The 19,901-nt window shown below is 48.8% G+C and overlaps 1 protein-coding gene across 6 annotated transcripts in view; it reads left to right on the top strand.

The window, feature by feature from the left end:
• The window catches only part of LOC120960962 (mucin-12), a 108,241-nt gene that overhangs the window by 16,501 nt on the left and 71,839 nt on the right, over positions 1-19,901 (top strand). For 4 of the 6 annotated variants that reach the window (XM_049605521.1, XM_049605513.1, XM_049605524.1 and 1 more), the window contains exons 2-4: positions 1,922-3,670; positions 4,946-6,547; positions 12,304-12,492. In XM_049605521.1, coding sequence (XP_049461478.1) covers positions 3,392-3,670; positions 4,946-6,547; positions 12,304-12,492 — 2,070 coding nt within the window. In that variant the 5' untranslated portion in view covers positions 1,922-3,391. The remainder of the gene's footprint in view (positions 1-1,921; positions 3,671-4,945; positions 6,548-12,303; positions 12,493-19,901) is intronic. The other 2 variants (XM_049605517.1, XM_049605520.1) reach the window with 2 other exon arrangements.

Below are 19,901 nucleotides of genomic sequence, written 5' to 3'. Positions count from 1 at the left end.
CGAAATCAAACGATACAGAGAGAGAGAGCGAGAGAGCGCAAAATGTTTGACAGCTGCTCACGACAACAAGCACTAGTGAGAGCAAGACAAGCGGCGATATAACACAAGCGAGCGAGAAAGCAACAAAATCGAACTGAGTGACCAGAACGCAATCCACAGAGAGAGAGAGGGATAGAGAGCATGAGAGCCATAGTGGGAAGAGCCATAGAGTGAGTGAACCCGCAGCATGTGTTGCGAGGGTCGAATGAGTGACACGTTGAAACGACGAAACGTGTGCGCCTTTTTTCGGTTCTCGCTCTTTCGCTCTCACTCTCACCGCAAACGCACACACCTCTCGATTGCACAGTTGTTTTTGCTGCTGTTGTTGATTGCAAAGCCCTTTCCTGCTTCCCTTGTGTAACTTAAATTGTGTTCACCTTTTTTTTTATTCTACCTTTGATCGGCGCTTCCCTCTGTGTGTGTGTGTGTGGTTGTGTTAGTGCATTTTCTTTCGCTGGTCGGTGGTTTTTGTCGGGTTTTTTGGTAATGGCAGAATTGTTATCGCCCAGTGTGCGCTTTGTTTGTTGTTTCCCCAATGCGGAAAAACTCGGTTTGCACACTTTCTGTTACATCCTTTCCTTTTTACAGCCGTAAACCTTACGGCAGTGCGTCGTGTACCGTGTGTTTGTGTGTGTGTGTGTGTGTGTGTGGTCGCTCCGTGTCATTTATTGACGTGTCTCTCTCTCTCTCTGTTTCGGCCGTTTCTTAACTGTATCTCTCTCTCTCTCGCTGTCGCTGTCAAAGCGCGAAGGGGGCAGCGCTTTGTTGTATTAGCGCACACGTACGCAGCGCAAACACACACACACACACACATAGACAACTGGGCAGCACACGTACGAGCAGCACAAACACACACACATACATCCAGTTGTCTATATATATACCAACACGCTCGCGCGCACGCAAACAGGGACAGAAAAGGCACTCCGTGTGTGTGTGTGTGTTTGTACGCAAAGAGGATCGCGGAGTGTCTTGAAAGCAAGGTTAGTTTTCCACCGTTGCAAGTGGAGACTAGTAGCAGCAGCAGCACCGTAGTCCGTTACGGTCGATTTTGCTGCAGGAAGGCGGTAATCGGAGGAATACAAAAACACAAACACACACACACACACACAAACACACACACATATTAGGACTCGACACACACACACGTGAACAAACAAAACGTTGACGAAAAAGCAGGCACCGAACACGCAGAAACTGCCCAAAAACACAATGTTGCCAGCGCACGTACGCTGTGAAGTGTGTTTATCTTCGTGTGTGTGTGTGTGTGTGTGTGTGTGTGTGTGTGTGTGTGTGTGTGTGTGTGTGTGTGAGTGATTTTTGTTGTTGTTGTAGCGATCAAGCACCCCCATTGCCGTCTGTATGTTGCGCAATCTCCAAATCAACGGTGGGAACGTCCCCGGTGGGGGAGTGGGTGCTGGGTTGAAGAAGGAGAAGGAAAAGGGTTTCACGACAGAGGCCTTTTTTCGAACTTGTTGTATATGTGTGTGTGTGTGTAGGAATGGTTTTGCGGACGGTTGTTTGTTTTGTTTGCCTCCACACTCCCCCCGACCCAACAGCTCGTCCATACATGCGCGTTTGTGTCTGTGTGTGTGTGTGTGTGTGTGTGTGTGTGTGTGTGTGTGTGTGTGTGTGTGTGTGTGTGTGTGTGTGTGTGTGTGTGTGTGTGTGTGTGTGTGTGTGGAACAAAAAAGAAAGAAAGCAACAAAAATATCCTTCCACATCGTGCCCTCGTGTGTGTGTGTGTGTGTGTGTGTGTATGTGTGTGTGTGTGTGTGTGTGTGTGTGTGTGTGTTGGTGCATTATCCTTTCTTCTGGTACACAGTGTTGCCATCCTTTCGACCACCCAAGTGACCATCCACCTTTCTCACTCACCCTCCAGACAGGTAGAGACATTTGTGTGTGTGTGAAACAACAGCAAAGAAGCAGCAGAAAGGAAAAACAAAACAGAAACGAAACAAAAGCAACGGAAAATGAAACAATCGAAACGACGACACGTGTGCAATAGTGTGTGATTACCGCGTGCGAAAACGATGCTGCCGACAGACATCCGACAAACGGACAACGCCACCGCTGCCGCCATCCTCATCCTCATCATTACCGTCGCCACCGTCAGCTCCTCGATCAACCTCGTGCAGCAGTTGGTGCGTGTGTAAACCGTCTCGCTTTGCGTGTGTGTGTGTGAGTGTGCGCGAGCGCGCGCGCGCGCGTTCGTGGCTGTTTGTGTGCGCCTGTGTGTGCTGTGCTGTGTAAAAGCTGCTCTAGCGCGTGGTGGTATTGTGTGTGTGTGCGCGCTCTGTGCGCGCTGTGCTCTGTAGTGTGTGCGGTGTCGGTCGGTTCGGTTCACCACCCACCCACCCACACGCCGTTTGGTCAGACAACACCAACAGCTGTCACTAGCCATTTTCGATCCAATTGCGTTCGTTAAAATGCATGTTAAAAAGCATGTATCCTAATACATAGATCCTCGCCACCGCTCTGTGCACGTGCAGTGAGGCTGTGTGCGTTTGTGTGCGTGCGCGCGTGTCTGTTCTTCTATTTTGCAGCCCGTGCAAACCAGTGTGTGTGTGCTAGAAAGAAAAAAAAAGTGCGTCTGTGCACCAGTGAAAGACGGGCAACTAAAACGGCGAGCGTGCTGCCAGACGACACCCCAATCCGAACCACCCATACCACCCACACACAGAGGCGGATCGAGAGCACAGGCGTGTGTGGTGTGGTGCTGGTGCACGCTCTGTTGTAATCTATTGTTTTAGTGCGTGTGTGTGTGTGTCGTTCTGTGTGAAAGTGGAGTGAAAAAGTAAATAAAAAGAATCCTTAAAGAATCCCTAAAGAAAAAAAGGGTCACACGTGTGTGTGTGTACCCGTGGTGTATTGTTTGTTGCGTGTGTGCGTGTGTGTGTGGGCTCGTGGTGCGGGGGCCGCCCATACCAACATCCGGCCGCATGTCCGGAGCGTTCCGTGGCGCGTGCTTCCTTTCGTTTTCCGGTTCCGGTCGCTGAACGGTGCTAAAGTGTGCAAAACGCGTGTGCGTTAGTGTATCTGTGTGTGTGTGTGCGCGCGCCCGCCAGTGTGTGTGTGTGTGTGTGTGTACGCGGCTACCTATGTGTGTGCGGTTGTTGGACTGCTGCCGCCACCGCTGCCGCCACTGCCGCCGCCTGGCGGCACCGCTCTACACATCGTCGGCCACCAGCAGCAGCAGCAGCAGCGCCACCATCTGGCGACAGGAGCCACAGTGGCACGGCGGTGGTACGGTGCGCCAATAGTGCGCTCCATCTACTCCACACCCGAGCGCCGACACCACAGCCGACAGCGCCCTAGAATGCAGTGCCGCCGGGGTTGAAACGAGCACGCGATGGAGATACATGTGAAGCAGTGCAAGCAGCGGAACAAACGCCGGGAGCGGGCCCAACGTATGATCGCCGAGCGGGACAAGGATGCGGCGGCGGACGGTACCGGCAACCGCGATCCGGACGACAGTGCAGACGACGACAGCGGGCCGGTCAGCCGGGAGAAGCCGCACCGGCCGCCCGTCCGGCGGAAGCGCAAGGAGAAGGAACCGTCGCCCGTGCTCGAGGAGGACATCATCGACGGGTTCGCGATACTGGCGTTCAAGACGTACGAGGATATTGAGGTAAGGTCACATGCAAAGCTCCAAAAAGGCTAACGAGAGGCTAAAGGTTGTGGAATACGAAGAACTTCGGAAGGAGCTCGAGATATGTTGCTCCAAAAGTACTTTCCAGGATCCAAACTCCTAAAGGTCCAGAATTTATCCAGCATGTCAAGGCATCCTGGAAGTAAATCATTCAGGAATTAATATTTTCAAGCTTGTTGAGGAGTACAAAGATGAATAAGTAAAACTAAAGTCAATCAGGGCTCAAAAAGATCACCAAAGAAAAGCATCCTCAAGGCTCAGATGTATTCAAGATATTTTCCAAATATCACTTCACACTAGGTCGTCCAAATCTTCAAGAATAGAAATATCCGTATATAGGAATTGCTCCAAAGGATGGAGTCTGGATTAGTTTCGGAGGATTCAATAGTATTCCCAATGACAGATCTTCTTAAAAGTCCTACATGAATCGTTGTAAGATTCAAACTTGCTTCCAGAATTACATAAAACACTATCAGGACTAAGGATTTTGTCAGACTACATCTTTTCATACATCCAACACATCAACTAATCTAACGGATCTTCAGGTTGTCCAGGTTTTTGAGACTACAATGATCCCAATATGAGAATTCAAATGATAGAATTTTGGAGAATTTAAGAATACTCCAAAAGACACATCCTCTAAAAGATGCCCTTAATTAATCGTTGTAACCTTGCTTCAGAATTAGATTGGAACCTTATCAGGATTGAGAACCTTGTCGGATAAGATCTTTTCAACCTTTCAATCTTTCCAACACTTCTACTCACGGATCTCACGGATCTCTAGGTTTTTCAGCCTTTTTAGAATACAATGATCCTAATATGAAAATAGCTTTAAAAGATGGAGTTCCGGAAGATTCAAGATATTTTCAAAGACAGATCCTCATAAAGATATTCTTAATGAATCGTTGTAAGGTTAAAACTTACTTCCAGAATTAGATTAGAACCGGAACGGGCTTAGGACCTTGTAGATAAGATCTTTTCGTATATCCAGCACATCTACTAATCTCACGGAAATCCAGGTTGTCCAGGTTGTTGAGAATAAAATGATTCCAATATGATAAAAGTTCCAAAATATGGAGCTGCAGAGGAATCAAGAATACTTCCAAACACAGATCCACTAAAAGATGTTCCTAAAGAATCGTTGTAAGGCACAACTTCTTTCCAGAATGAGATAAGATGCTTGTCATCTATCCTAGTGCATCCAACACATCTACTAATCCTACTCCACCATCTTTCTCTTTCTCTTCCCACCAGTTTGCGATAAAGGTCGCCAACAAGCGCAATGAGAAGCGACTGTCGTCGATCGTGGAACTGACAACTGTGATGGTGCCGGAGGAGAAGCCGCCGAAGATAATCGACACCACGCCGTCGAAGCTGGCGGAGAAGTCGCTCGGCGGTACCGGCGTGGTGCCGTTGGTGACGAACAAGAACAACAACAGCATTAACAATAGTGAGAACCATGCCGGTGCGAACGCTGCCAGCCCCGGTGGTGGTACGGCCCCCGTTACACCCGGGTCGGGTGGAGCAGGAGGAGCCGTTGGAGCAGCAGGTGCTGGAGCAGCAACGGGAGTAGTAAGCAACGTCAATGGCGGCGACTGGCCACCGGTCAACAACACCCACCATCAGCTGCACCATCTGCAGCAGCAGCAGCATCACGGTGTGGTGGGACCACCGAGCAGCGTTAACGAGCGCACACCGAACGGCGAAGGGCTGACGCACCACGGCACTGGTCCGGCCGGTGGTGGCAGCGGCAGCGTACCGGCGGTAGCATCAGCGACAGGTGCCCGCGGCTCCGGCAGTGATATGGCGCTGATCGCGGCCAACGGTGGTGCGCCCGGTGGGACCAATCATCACAATCACCTTCACAACAGCCACGGGCACCACAACAGCCACGGGCTGCACAACCACAACCACCTGCATCCTCACCACAACCACAGCAGCCGGAATAACAACCAGCAGCAGCATTCGCCGCAGCAGCAGCAACCGTTCGCGTCGGTTCACCACCATGGGCATCACAACCATCATGTGGTGAGCAATGGGAGCGTTAGCGGACCGACAGCGGCGACGGCACTACCCGCTGGTGGTGGTGGTGGTGATGGAGCAGTCGGCAACGCCACCAATAGTAACAGTGGCGCCCCGAACGGTGTCAACGGTGATCCCGGCCCGGTTAGCGCCGGCAACGGGCCGAGCAGTGTGGCCGGTAGCGCCAACAATCGGAGTAGCAGTAGCAGTAGTAACAGTAGTAGCAACAGCAGTAGTAACGGTAACGGTAGCAACAGCAGCAGCAGCAGCAGCGTCCGGGCTGCCAACAGCAGCAATCGAAACAGTGGCAGCAGCAATAGTGTACCGGCTAGTGGTAGTAGCATCAATATGAACAGTAGCAGTAAGAACCATAGCAGCAGCAGCAGCAGCAGCAGCAGTAACATCTGTTCTCTAAATAATCTCACCATTGCCGCCATCATTGCGAATGGGCCGCCGCGCCGGAACGTGAACGGCAGTGCGGCGGCGGCAGCGGCAACGACAGTGACGGCGAACGGTGCGCCCGGTCCGACCGGCACGAACGGTATCAGTGGCAGCAGGGGCAGCAGTGCTGCCAGCAATAGTAGTGGCACGCCGAACAGTAACAGTACCGCGAATACGCATCATCCAAACCACCATCAACTACATCATCCGCATCATCATCACCAGCAGCAGCAGCAGCAGCAGCAGCAGCAGCAGCAACAACAGCAACAACAGCAACAGCAGCAAAGTCACCATCTTCATCATCAACAGCAGCAACAGCAGTCGCCTCATCTTCAACATCATCCCCACCATCAACAGCACCATCAACATAACCATCATTTATCAGCGGTACATGTAAGTATACGACTCTATCTCGATTTGGCTCTGAGTGGCGGCAAACCCAAACCCCTCTGAGGGGGGACACGACCCAATAGCAAAGCATTGGGGAGTGCACGTAGATTCGTGAGGCAGAATGTAATTAGCCAAACATGAACTCCTAGGGTAAAGCAGAGGCTCAAAGAGACTCTCTTAGGTCCAGAAGATTTAGAAGCAAACGAAATGCATCAACAGATTCACAAGGTTAAGAATTGTTGAGATATGTATGAGGTAGATGCAAAGACTTCAAACTCTCTTTTTCATCCTTGCTCTTGAAGCAATGATCTAGTAGTCATAGCTAACGTTAGGTATCACTTACTTATCCGGCGCTACTACCACTTTGCGGTCTTGGCCTGCCTCAGGAGTGTCCGAAACCGCGCACGGACTAACACCTTCGTCTGCCAGTCCGTTATCCCGGCCTTAATGGCGGACGCCTCCACGCCATCTTGCCACCTCAGTTTAGGTCTACCATGCCTCCTCTATGCTTGTGCACGTTCTAAAAAGACTTTACGGGTGTCACGGATTACGGGTTAGGTATCACTGATACCAAGCGATTGCCTACTTCAATGTTGTAGTCTCAAGATACTACCTGAAGATTACCGACATTGGAGATCCCAAACTGCTCAAGTTGGCCATCTTGTGACATACTACTTAGTTATTTCCCTATGAACAGATCCAGCTCTAATGACCTGGTTCTGGACGCCCTAACTACATGTAAGAGGGGGTTGTATCAGATGGTTTGTTTCAAATCGGAGTTGTAAAGCCGGCTCCTCGGTATATTTAGCTCTCCGTGGTCTGCTGAAGGGGTCGAGGGGGCATGGAAAATAATCTACCATCGCCGAGAGTAGCTTATCCCCCCCCCCCCTGATACGTGCAAACATGGCTGTCAAGCTGTCAATGTTGCTCATCGACGCGCCCGTCGAGCGGTGATGCTGTGTTTACGTTCGCGCGCCACCCGTAACAGCCAGGGCAATAATATTTTATGGATGTTTATAACAGCTCGGTAAACAAACGAGCGGGCGCGCTCGCTCTCGCGGGCGGATCGTTAAAATAAAACAATAATCTTCGCCGCGGGACAATTGAGCTCTGGCCCTGGGCGGTTCGGCGAATGGTGGGACTATGGAAGCGCTCGCGCGAAAATATTCGCGCACGTTCGCGAAGTGTAGTGCGAGCGGGTTACTTTGTCCATTGGCTGGTGTCCCCCCTCCCCATCTTTTCTAGCACACAGGACGACTCTTCAATCCACACTCTTATCGGAATGTTCTTCCGCGCCTGCTCTAGAAGCCGTCCAACGCAGTAGTGCAATGTGCTGACCGTGCCGCTATTGGAAATGATCTGTGCGGTGTTTGTTTATTGGCCACGAAGCGAAAACTACTGTGCGGATGCTGTACTCCCCTCCCCATCCCCCTCCGCAACACTGACAGCCCCCCCCACCCCGGGGCCCTTGGGGTTTGGTTTCGTTTATTTTACTCTGGATCTTGCTTTCCAGTGCAGTGGAACGGTCTCGTCGGCTGCCCCGGTTGGTGGACCGTTCGAAGCAGCTTTGGCTGGATGGTTCACTGGTGTTTGTATTGCTCCAATGCTCCATACTGGGTGCACAACAGACTCTACCCCACCCCAGTGGCTCGAGATTTTCAGCGAAAAGCCGCTTGTTTTTGCCGTTTGCGTTCCGCGCGTGGAAACGGATGTTCGCTTTTTGTTTCCTTCTGCGCGAAATGGGTACCTCCTTTCCTCCTCCTGGAAGCGTGGGTACTGCCGCGAGGAAAAGCCGTAGGAACAGCGCTCCGCTTTACGAGAAGCGACTAACAACTTTACCGAAACGAGTCGCGGTCGTTCAAGGGGGAAATTATTTTCCCCGAAGCGGAGAGCTTTCGATGGGCGAAGGAGCGGTTAGTGTTTCGTCAGGGTGGGTAGGGTGCGATAACTTTTGCTGATGAAATCATTAAGCGCCGCACTTTGGATATTAAGACTAATTTTTGCAACCAGTAAATGCAGTTCGAGGAGCACTCGTCGAACAATACAGCAGCCTGCAGCTGGCCAGCTGGAGCTTCCAGGAGCGGTTGTTTGCAAGTGTTATCGCCAGGGTAACACCAGCTTCCAGTTTTAATGATGTTTTTGAGCGAGAATCGTCTCTGGGCAGGACTCAGAGTCTGAAGAATTTGTAGTGTTGCTTCGGGTAAAGTTCTGAAGTATACATCCAGTAGCATCGTGAACATATGTTTGACAGAACTTTTAGGCAAATTCTGAAATCTGTAGTTCAAAGGCGTTCACAGTTCCTAAAATCGTCCACTCAAAGACTGTGATCTATTGGAACTTCAGCATTTCTGCGTGGATGGGGAAGAGATTTTGATTTCTGGATAATATCTTCCACCTCTAGCCGCATTCTGAAGTATGTTTAGTGTATCTTCACTGCTTTCATCAGAAGAACTTCTGTAGTCGTATTCTAACGAATATCCTCAGTGTCTAAGACTCCCGTTGGCCATATTTCTCAGAATCTCTATAGCATCCATCGTACTTATAGCTGCTAGACACTGCTAGATCCCAGATTTTCTGCCGAACCTAAATTTCTTAAGAATATCTTCAACGTCAGTATTGGAGCTAGCACGGCACTCTCCAGGATTTCTCAGACAGTGTTTACCTCAGTCAGTGTCTACCTTAACTCTCCCTGGATGCTATCATCTCTAGCAGATATTCTGAGTGAAGTAAAGTGAGGATATTGCTTCTAGACAGATTTTGAAGAATATTGATTATGTTCAAAGTGTACTTCTTGTTAAGTTCCGAAAAAGTGTTTCAATATTTTGCATATTGGAAATTTCCCAACATGAAACAATTCACTAGGAATTAACTCCAAAAACACGCACCAAGTCCGCCGCGGGAAAAAGGTCACGTACGACCGTCCCTATGTGCACGCCGTGTGCCATTTTACATTCCTCCCCAGCACTAACCGGACGAACGCAAACCAACAAAAAAAAAAGGAGAAACGCAAAGTGTGACACATTCCGCCCCATTCCGTTTGAATGTTTATAAACAATCGCGTGTCAACTGCAACAAATTCCCAAGAGCCCCCTTTGGCACCATAGCAAAAGGGCCCCGCTGACCGTTGTTTATTCCGTTTGCAAGCGGCTCGCTGATGTTTAGTTTGTTGTAAAGTAAACTATTACCATCCTGTCCTCCCACTCGCTTCTTGTCCCCCTCAATCCACTGATTGTTCTCGCTTTCTCTCTCTCTCTCTCTCTCTCTCTCTCGCTTAGTGTCTTATTGTGGTACGTGCCGCATCGATTGGGTTGTTGGCTGCACATGTGTGCATCTTTTTTTTTTGTTCAGGCCGACCCAGCCTCACTCCATCTTGCGTCCACTGCGTGCATAACCGGTGCCGCCGCAGGCCTAGTAACACCCGCGCGTTTTCGACCCGCTTTGGCTTAGAGCACCCGCAAATACCGATTATTGAAACGTGTAACCTCCGCTGCGGACCATCGGTGTCGGTCGCTTCACAGAGAGCGCTTGGATGATGATGCGGATGGGTTGCTTGGTGGGGGAGGGTGAGAGATAGCGCACGGTGGTGTGAGGCTACCGGAAGAGAGCGAGGTGTGCGGTTGGTGCTGAAGCTCCGACGGTTAGAGATTACCCGCTAATAGTGGCGGCCCGATTAGCGCAGAACGGTTGAAGCGCGCTCACGGGCACCCACAGGGTCGGGTTGCACTGATTGCTCACTCCCGGAAGAGTGGCGTGACTGGGGTCTGCGTCCGGCGGGCGGTGATCGGCGGGGAACCAGTTTGACAGATTGTTGATGGTTCGCATGACTGGGCCGGGCTAATTAATTGTTTTCGGTATTAAAAGCCAGCCGGCGATGCTATTAAAATGACTAGCGGAGGTTGGTGTTGTTGTTGTTGTTGTTGTTGTTGCTATAACAACCCTGTCCTGACTTTTCGATCCCACCAACAAGGGCAACAAGAAGCACCCCGGACTGGTGTACTGGCACCGGATCGGATCGGTTTTTGGTGATGTAAGGGAATGTGGGGCACAATTGGCACTGTTTATTTAAGCATTTTTTTCACAGGGTAGGATAAATCCACAGGATAGGGTAAAGGATACATTCCAAGACTCAACATGTTTTCATTGGAGTGTTGTAAGTTGTTTAACCCGTTATTAAACAATGTAACAGGGATGCAATGTCGCAGAGATACCTTTAAAGTGCTACATAGTAACGTTTTTGAGATATGGGATTTCTAAACAATTTGTCTGCAGCAAGCGGAACAATTGAATGCGTCCTTTTATAAATACAGGTGCTCCCGAGATTTGGGACCGAAAAAAGGGTCCTAACGCAAGGTGTAAATCGAACATATGTCGATAAATAGTTTATACCCCTAGTTGCAGAGTCGAAATCTATCGAAATCTGGTATCGTGTATTTTAACTAAAACAATGTTAACACGATATTCAAGTTTGGGTAGTGGTGGAATCATCATAAATGTGTCTGTAACGGTTATCAGCAAGAAACTTAAAAAAATACATAAAATTCTTCTAAATGACAGCTTTTACCTGTCCAATTCAAAATTGTCGTATTTGCGGAATCGTCGCAACTGTGCTGGCTCTTCTTCTTCTTCTTCTTCTTCTATTTGGCATAACGTCCTACGCGGACATGCCGAGCTATACAGTCTTGCGAGTCTAAATTCATTACCACTCACCCGGTTGTCCTTGCTACGGGGAGACGGTCCATTCTAGGTTTGAACCCATGACGGGCATGTTATTGAGTCGTACGAGTTGACGACTGTACCACGGAATAGCCCCTCTCTCCTGATGTGGGTAATCAATAAATCACTGAAAGCCAAGTCCACTAGTGGTACAGGCAGGCCTTGACCGACAACGGATGTTGTGCCAAAAAAAAAGAACATTTTGCACTAGTGTTTTGACGTTTCAAGGGTTTGTTTACATATGCCCATATGCTGTATGTGTAAAAAAAAAAAACTTTATATTTTACATTTTTTTCACACGTTTGCGTTATATTAAGGTTTTGTGGTAGTTTTAATTGATACTAATAATGGGACCCTTCACGATTCTTTTTTTTTTTTTGTATGGAGTTTGACTGACAGTTGGAGGCTGAAATCAAGTAAACACTCCATACAAAACCACACATAAAACTATCCTGCAAATTTCAGTCTAGATTATTCTAGCCACAAAGCTAGAATTAGATTCGAGTACCTGCTCGAAAACACGAGTTTGTTTACATTTATCCCAAGGTGCATTAAAGAGATCAGGTGGTGGAATCAAGAATCAAAGTGTATGTAGTCCAGGTGGTCCTATAGCATGTTTTTTATAACCAAATTTCAACATCACTTTTTGACAGGATGGGTAAAAACTTTTGTTCAAATAAGCTTTCTGGAGGCTTGAAGAATACTGAAAACACTCTTAAAACCTTCATTCAGAAGCAGAAGCGATAAAAATCAGCCTTCTACATTAATTTACCTTGGGATAAGGCCACCTGTATATTAAACCGACTTAGATAGCTGCTCGAGAATTGCTAAACAATGCAAACAGCTGACAGGCTGGTATTTCAGCCTACGCACTTACAACGGAAAGGGCCCCATTAATTGATATTGTAAGAAAAAATGTGTTTCATTGAAAATTCAAATAAATATTCATTAAATAGCTTAACAAGGTCCACTTTGCCCCTCTTTACCCCTAATCAAATTTCGCCTTTTCACTCGATTTCTCTCTCTCTCTCTCTCTTTCTCCGCAGAATCTTTCCCTATCTTCGATCATCGATCCGGGCACGTCCGACGATAGTGGGCGCGCCTCGGAGCGACTGACGACGTCCTCGGTGGCCCAGCGGGATCCGGACAGTTCGCGAGACCGGCTCAGCGACGCGAGCAGTCGCTGCAGCTCCGGCAAAGGGTATATCTGTGATAGCGAAGGAGACGATGATAAGGTAAGGATGCGGGAGGCTTCCGGCGTCGGCTTTTAATTAAGGCGGTAGCCGCCAGTCGTACCCGTGGGCGCGCGTGATCGCGCATTAAGGGTTTCGGGGCCGAGGGTTTGCGGTGGGGCAGTCCCGTTCCTGGGCGTGGTGGACCCAGGCGTGTCAAAATTATTACCAGCATGATAATCACTCTGGCTCTAGGGTACGGGGGAGGGGTTTCTCGCTTGGTGTGCCATATTTTTGTGGTTTAGGTTTTTTTTATTTTTCTATTTTCACAACTCATTTGCACACCGTTAAGTGGACATTCTTGACCCTCCTCCTCTTACTTCTCCTCCTTCCTTTCCTTCTGGTGGTGTGATACGGGCACAGGTGAGAAACAGGTGTTACCCGTGCCCCTCCCCTGCACGGTCCAGTATTGGGTTTGAAGTTTACAAATTTTGATAAATAATAGGTTTTGGGTGGCGACCGCAACACAGTGTGTGTGTGTGTGTGTGTGTGTTTGTGTAATTGTGTTTTGTAAAATCACCCTCCCTTCTCCACCCAGTTAACCCTTCTCCCCTCCTCAGCCGTGTAATTATTTATAACCACTTCCTGGTGGCAGCGCGCAGTAGTGTTTATGTCTCCCGGTCCCCGTTCCCTTGCTGTGGCGCGTTTTGTGCCGTGCTAGAATGGTCTAATTTTCACAATCCACCACGAAAGGTGCTAAGCGTGAAAAACAAGCACGAACTTCCCTTTGGGGGAGTTGCTGCTGCCCGCCCCGCTCCGCGCTGCTGCGAACCGTTTGGAAGGTGTGAAGTGTTACCACGTTCGGTATTACCCACTTGCCAAGCGGTTCCCATAATTAACAAATCTGCGCTACACACACACACACACACACACGAGGCAGACCATGCTATGGGAAGGGAGGGGAAAGAGGGAAGTAAGTACCATTTCACGAACAACGTTTTTGCTCCCCACTTGCTGGTCAATTGCGCCTCTTGGGGTTCTTTACGTCTCTCTCTTGCTCTGGAATTGAGGAGCTTTATTACAACACATACATAAAAAGCAATGTAAAAATAACTCTAGAAGTTCTGTGAAGCAACAGCTCCCTTCAAACTGCATCGCACCGAGAGCGGCAAACTTATCGCTTAAAGTTTTTCCCCCAGCACTACTGGGCTGGCCAGCGTCCGGGAGACTCCGGATGTGCGACTTCCGCCGCACGTTGCTGTGCTGCTGCTGCTCTGCCAGCGCGTGTTGAGCGCGGGATGAGCACATGCGCGTTACGTGATCAGGAAATGGTGGTATCAGGTTTTGTAGCTGTTTTATTTCGTTTTTTTTTCATGGTGTTTTCCAAGTCAATTGGTGAACCATGAATTGATGAACCAAGTCAATTGGTTCATCTACCATTACATGGGAGGAACTTTTAAGCACTTTATTCGCATTTGGACTAAAGACTGCACATAAAGACCGCGTTAAGACTTCGAGCGACTGTGTGTGATTGATCTCTTGTAATGATTTCCGAAGCAAAGCAAATGAGTTGATTCGTTTGAGTAGCTAAAGGGAATAAAACAAGTCATTTTGTTTGACCGGTTCTACTGCACACAAAAAGTCTGAAGTCATCGAAAGGTTCGTTGTTCAGGAATCATAATTAATCAGACCTCAGCATGCCTCAGTAGATCTTATTTATACACCATTTTCGAGCACAAATAAACAGTGTTAAGCTAATATAAATGTATCAACATACGTTTATATTACCTGGGTTCGTTTCTTTGATGTTCGTTTTGTTGCGATAAAATTGTTTGGAGCATCATTTAAATTGATTATGCATACTTGTCTAATAGTCAACCTCAATGTTGTATTTGAATCACAATAATTACCATGGTTTTCCAAGTCAATTTCTAATGTGCATATAATTACTCACCGCCTGCAAGATGTTTTTCAACAGCTGTCAAGTGGTGCATTTGCTTCCTAATGAAATTTCAATTTCAACACATGATTTTCAACACATCCTCAAATAACTGCCAAATTCAATAAAGCGTGAGACGTGTTGAAAATCATGCTGAAGAAAATAAAAATTATGATGATGAAAATGAAATATCAGATTAATGTGGATTAACATCTTGCACGCGGGTGAATAGCAACGTTTGCATTCGAAGGTGACTTTGAAAACTCTGTATCAGTTCTTTCACACGATTTTCAACACGTCTCAAGCTGGGTTGAGTTTGACAGTTATTTGGGATGTGTTGATAATCATTTATAAGAACTGAAACTTTGTTGCGATGCAAATACAAAATATGACAGCTGTTGAAAATCATCGTTAAGATGCAACTACAAAGTATGACAGCTGTTGAAAATTATCGTTAAGATGCAACTACAAAGTATGACAGCTGTTGAAAATCATCGTTAAGACGGTGAATAATGATGTGCACGTTTGAATCTGATTAGGAAAAACCTGAATTGGGGAAAGCAAATGTTCGAACGCATCTTAATATTGTTTAGTTGGGTTCGAAACGGTGTCGAGTCCTTTAAATAATAATAATAATAATAATAATAATAATAATTTATTGTTTAAGAAACCTAGCTTGGTGCAAGATAGTAATTTCGCTTTTGTTTTCTCTCTTTCTGCTTCATTCCAGGTAAGTCAGCTGCAACGCACGACCGCTGTGAGTATGCATAGTGCAGCGGACGAACACATTATTGAACTATTTACATGTGAATGAGATAAACCCTAGCACTCCTTCCCCCCCCCCCCCCCCTCCGGGCGGGGTCTGCTCACGCCATCTGCCGACATTCCGCGCAACTTTATTAGGCACTGGCACAGGGGTATGTTTTGACTTTCTAATCACGCGGGTCAGGTCGGCGCATGATGCGGCGCACCGAGATTAAGCGACGAATGGGCGCCGACGTCCCCCAAGGGAGAAGACCATTGGGCCTATGTTTGTGTGTGTGTGTTTTTTTTGCTGTTGTACGCGATCTCACAGCGCACTGCAGGAGATGCTTTTGTTGCGTTGGAGCAATCAATTGGATGGCCCTTGCTCTTTTGCCCTTCCGCAGGACATCATGGACATAGAGGAGCAGTGGGCAGTTAATCAGCGAGCCGCTTCATTTTGACTCAGAAGGGCAGCTTTTGGTTGGAAGTTTTGCAGCAATTCCTAAACCCTTCATCGATGGAGAATGTTTGAAAACCAAACAAAAAGAAAACGATTTCCATAATCTCTTTTTTAGCCCACGGTTTCGAGCACGTTCTGCCAAGTAAGGCAGAGCGCGGCTGGTAGCGGCCGTCGAGGGTAGCCGATAGCGATATGTTTACGCTTGGAAAAAGAGGAGGCAGCACAAGGAACGAGCACGGGAAGCCCGTTCTGACGCCCGAGACGTTTTGTTTATGTTTGGCCCTTGTCTAAACAAGGGAAGTGCTGGCGTTGTTCGGCGTCGGCAAAGCCACTTGCCAAGGGAAAGGATGGCACTTAAAAGGTAGTGCAAGCGCTCGTCGATTTCAAAGCCAGAGAGCGATGATTTAAGCTGTTTCAGTGGGAATGTAACAGTGTGTAGCGGGCTTAAGATAGGCGTGCTGTAATCTACTTTTCAACTAACACGCAAACCTGCTCCTTGAGCGCGCTGACAGTTTACAAATTAAAGCAAAAACGGGGGCAAATCTATAACGTGTACGTAAGCTGGAAGCTGAACAGCAATCGCGCGAAGCTGATCCGTCACGACCCCGACAAATCATCGACGACGAGCCCCGTGGGGGGGTTAGGTCGTACAATCTCAAACGATTACACATTAAGAAGTCACTAAACCACTTTCCGTGCGACACCGCCGTCATCGCTCATTCTCACACGCCGCCCCGCTCGACCCCGTTAGGTGACGTTAATGGGGTTTGATACTTTTCCGCCCCGTCCCGTCGTGTCGCACCTTCCATATTCCCCCGGCTGGACGGGATTGGATGCAAATGCAATAAAATGCACTCAACACCTAATGCGCGCCGCGTTGTGAAGTGTGATTCCGTTTTTATTGCCCCAGGCTCTCGGGAGCGGGAGGGAGGGGAGGAGGGCATTTTATGGCATTTTTTGTTTTGCGGGAGATCGAGAAAGAGCGCGCGAGAGAGAGAGAGAGAGAGAGTGAACGTAGTGAAAACAAACGCCACCACTTTATAGTGGCAGATCCGTCGTTCGCCAACACCCAGGCAATCAGGGAGAGTGAGAGAGAGAGAGAGAAAGAGGGAGGGAGAGGGCGCACAACAGTATGCACTCCTCCGTATATTAGCAGCTCGTAAAAATATGCAAAGTATCAATTAAAACTTTAATTAACTGCTCATTTTGGTACAGTGGCGGCAGACCGCGCGAGCCGAGCCGCCGAGCCGTTGACGGACGGGGGAGAGAAAGCGAAACGAGGTTACTACCGTGTGTGTGTGTGTGTGTGTGCTGGCTTGGTGGTCCGTCCGTGTGGATGCGATGTTTTTTTTTTATTTTTAATTATTTTCTTGGTCGCTACAATTTAGCCCGATCCCACCACCGTTTACGATACAGATTTACGGTGTGTTTGTGTGTGTGTGTGTGGCGTACTTATTGGAATGCTAATTTTGGGGGTCGCCCGCATTTTTTGGGCCCTTGCACCACAGATGCCAATCGATTTAGAGGGAGTAGAGTCGAATCGGCACATAATCCTGTTCGAATGTTCGTGAGCGCCTTTTGCCGACTTGCAGTTGCGAACTGCGGTGTAATACACTTTCAGGGAAGACTTCGTCATTACACGTGTCATTACACACAACTTATTGATGTAACCTACTTGCTACGTGGCGCGGGGGGGGGGGGGGGGGGGGGCAAATCAGCTCCGGGCTAAGAGCACACGCCGCCACGTACACGCTCCGGTTCTAGGGAGCGCAAATAAAACCGTCAGCGCAATGCGCAAGGTCGGAAGCGAGCTGGTGGTCGAGCGCGTTGATGCACCGCTCTCTCTGTCTCGATCTGTTGGGCGGCGGGTTATCAATTCTTGGTTTTGTTGGAGATGAAACTTTTCGTGCAGCAACTTGCGACTGCGGGGGTTATGTTACATGGAGTTTTAATGTGTAGAGTCATGTTATATCTAACAGAGGGGGGGGGGGGGGTATTTATTGGAGTTCGTGTTAGCCGTGTTGAAAAAAGAAAAGGACGAAGTATTAAGATAAAAAAATGGAGTTCTTGTGTGACACCTTCCTCCGCGTTTATCGTCCAGAATTCTCTCACAGTGGCGCCCTCTAGCGGGAATCAGTGACACCTTGTGATACCAACAAACTTACGCAAAACCTTTAGGTGTGAGTTACCGCTGCCCATCGCCTAAAGCAACAGCGACTCTCCGCAGCAACCTCCAGAAGATTCGGTGGTCACACACGTGTATTTCGGTGTCACGTATATCCGTGCCGGCTTAATCACGCCTCCTCCATGCGTTGGGTTTAGCCTTCTCCTACACTCACACACACCCACACATACATCACCTGTACACGAGGTTCCGTGCGACGACTCGTGTTGCTGCTGCCACATGCGCATATATTAACACAGCTGTGCGTGCACCCCTAGGTGATGGAGCAACTCCCCAAAAAATGGAGGAAAAACTGTGCAAACAATTGCTGTGTGTGTGTGTGCTGCCTCGTCAAACCAAAAAAAACCCACGTGCATGTAGCACACTACACTCAGAATGACTTCGTTGGTAGGTTATTTTCCGTGCCCGATCCTCCCGATGTCGAGAATATTCCAACACGGGCGGAAATGCTCCAACCGGCAAAAATGGTGTAAGCGTGCTGCGTGTGCGCGAGATACACAGACCGGCACGGAATAGAGAAGCAGCCACACACACACACACACACACACACACACACGCACACTGTGTTGCCTGTGTTGGGACAATCGACCGTCGTGCGCGCATCTTGGTCGCGTTCTTGCCATTTTTGGAAGGTTTGTAGGGTTAGCGAACGTGCGCTGCATTAATTATACACGCATTGCGAGACACAGACCCGCCCGCCGACGATGCGAACGGGTTGTAGCGGGTTTTTCTTTTCCTTCCCTTTTGCTCGCACCTCCCTGCCGTTCCTGCATTCACCCCCCCCCCCTTCCTTCCTATTTGTTCCCAATTTTGTGCTGCTGCTGCTGCGGCAGTTTGTGCCGTCTTGATAAACTGCTGGCCACTTGCAATAAATTACACTTTGCCCCACGGGGGCACTGGACCGTGTGTGTGTGTGTGTGTGTGCCTGAGTGCGCGAACTGTGCGCGCACTTCGAAGGGGAGATGACACACGAGCTTAATTGTACGCGGAGCACACACACGCGAACAGCTTTATTAGAATCTGCACTTGCTTCCCTCCCTGTTGCCGCCACAGGGGTACGCACACAGTGGGCGGTAAAGTGGCGGTAGTAGGGTTCAAGTAGCACAAGGAAGCGTCAATTACTCTGAAAGGAAAGGGGGCAACAAACAGGCCGGTACAGGCCGTGCTGCTGCTGCTTGCTGTCATCGTCGCAATGGTTCTCGGTTCTCCTCATCTTCATAGCATCTCGTGTGCAAGTTTATGGTGTGTTTGGAACACTTTAGACGGTAGAAAAAGTAAGCAAAAAAAAAAAGGAAATCCCTCGCGAAAGGCAAGCAGGTTATCTGTTGGGATAGTGTGTGTGTGTGTGTTTGTACAGTGTTCGCTATCTTGGATGGCTTACCCATAACGGCACGTCGGTTTGTGGGGAAAGAGCATCGTTTGGGTCCAGGTCCATACGCGCTAGTTATCACAGCGGAAAATCTACAACCCAACTGACTGACAAGCGCGGCCGCACTCTTATAGAGCAAAGGACGCGCCAGCAGTGGGATGGCTGCACGGTGCCATTGGTAACTACTCGGTCTGCATATGCAACAAGCCCGTATGCGTGTATCGCGTTCGAATCTCCTCCCGGCGCGGTATATGCGCGCTTGTTGTGTGGGTGGGTATTTGCTGCAGCAACTTATTACCGTGCATGAAACACACATTTTCCAGTCGTAATAAGAAATTCCAAGCGGTCTGTTCGTCCTTTCTTCTTCCGGTGAAAAGCTTTAAAAAAGGGCTCCAGCATCGTTCGTGTCGTGGTCTGTGTTGTGGGGGGATGGTATACATTTCCCCGTACGTACGGCGCAAACTCAAAAATATCACCAGCGACTTTTGCTGAATTTTTTATAACCTCCAATTCGGACAATTCGCCAAACTCCTCCGTACTTCCCCGGGGGGAGCGTGAGGAGTTTCAGGTTAAGTGTGTGTGTGTGTGCACCACGAAGAGCGTAGGAGAAAGGGTTTAGGCGGAGGGGGTTCTATAGGGAAGGAACGTTCTTTTTTGTGCTGCACGAAAATGCAAATGCATCACCACCACCAACAGCAGGCGACTGCTACCGTCTACTCGTTGTACACCCGTGTGTGTGAGTGTGTGTGTGTGTGTGTGTATGCACTTTCCAATG

The sequence above is a fragment of the Anopheles coluzzii genome, chromosome X (genome assembly GCF_943734685.1).
Source record: "Anopheles coluzzii chromosome X, AcolN3, whole genome shotgun sequence".
In the NCBI taxonomy this organism is placed as follows: Eukaryota; Metazoa; Arthropoda; class Insecta; order Diptera; family Culicidae; genus Anopheles; species Anopheles coluzzii.
Note: the sequence above shows the minus strand (reverse complement) of the source record. Positions and strands in the feature narration are given on the sequence as shown.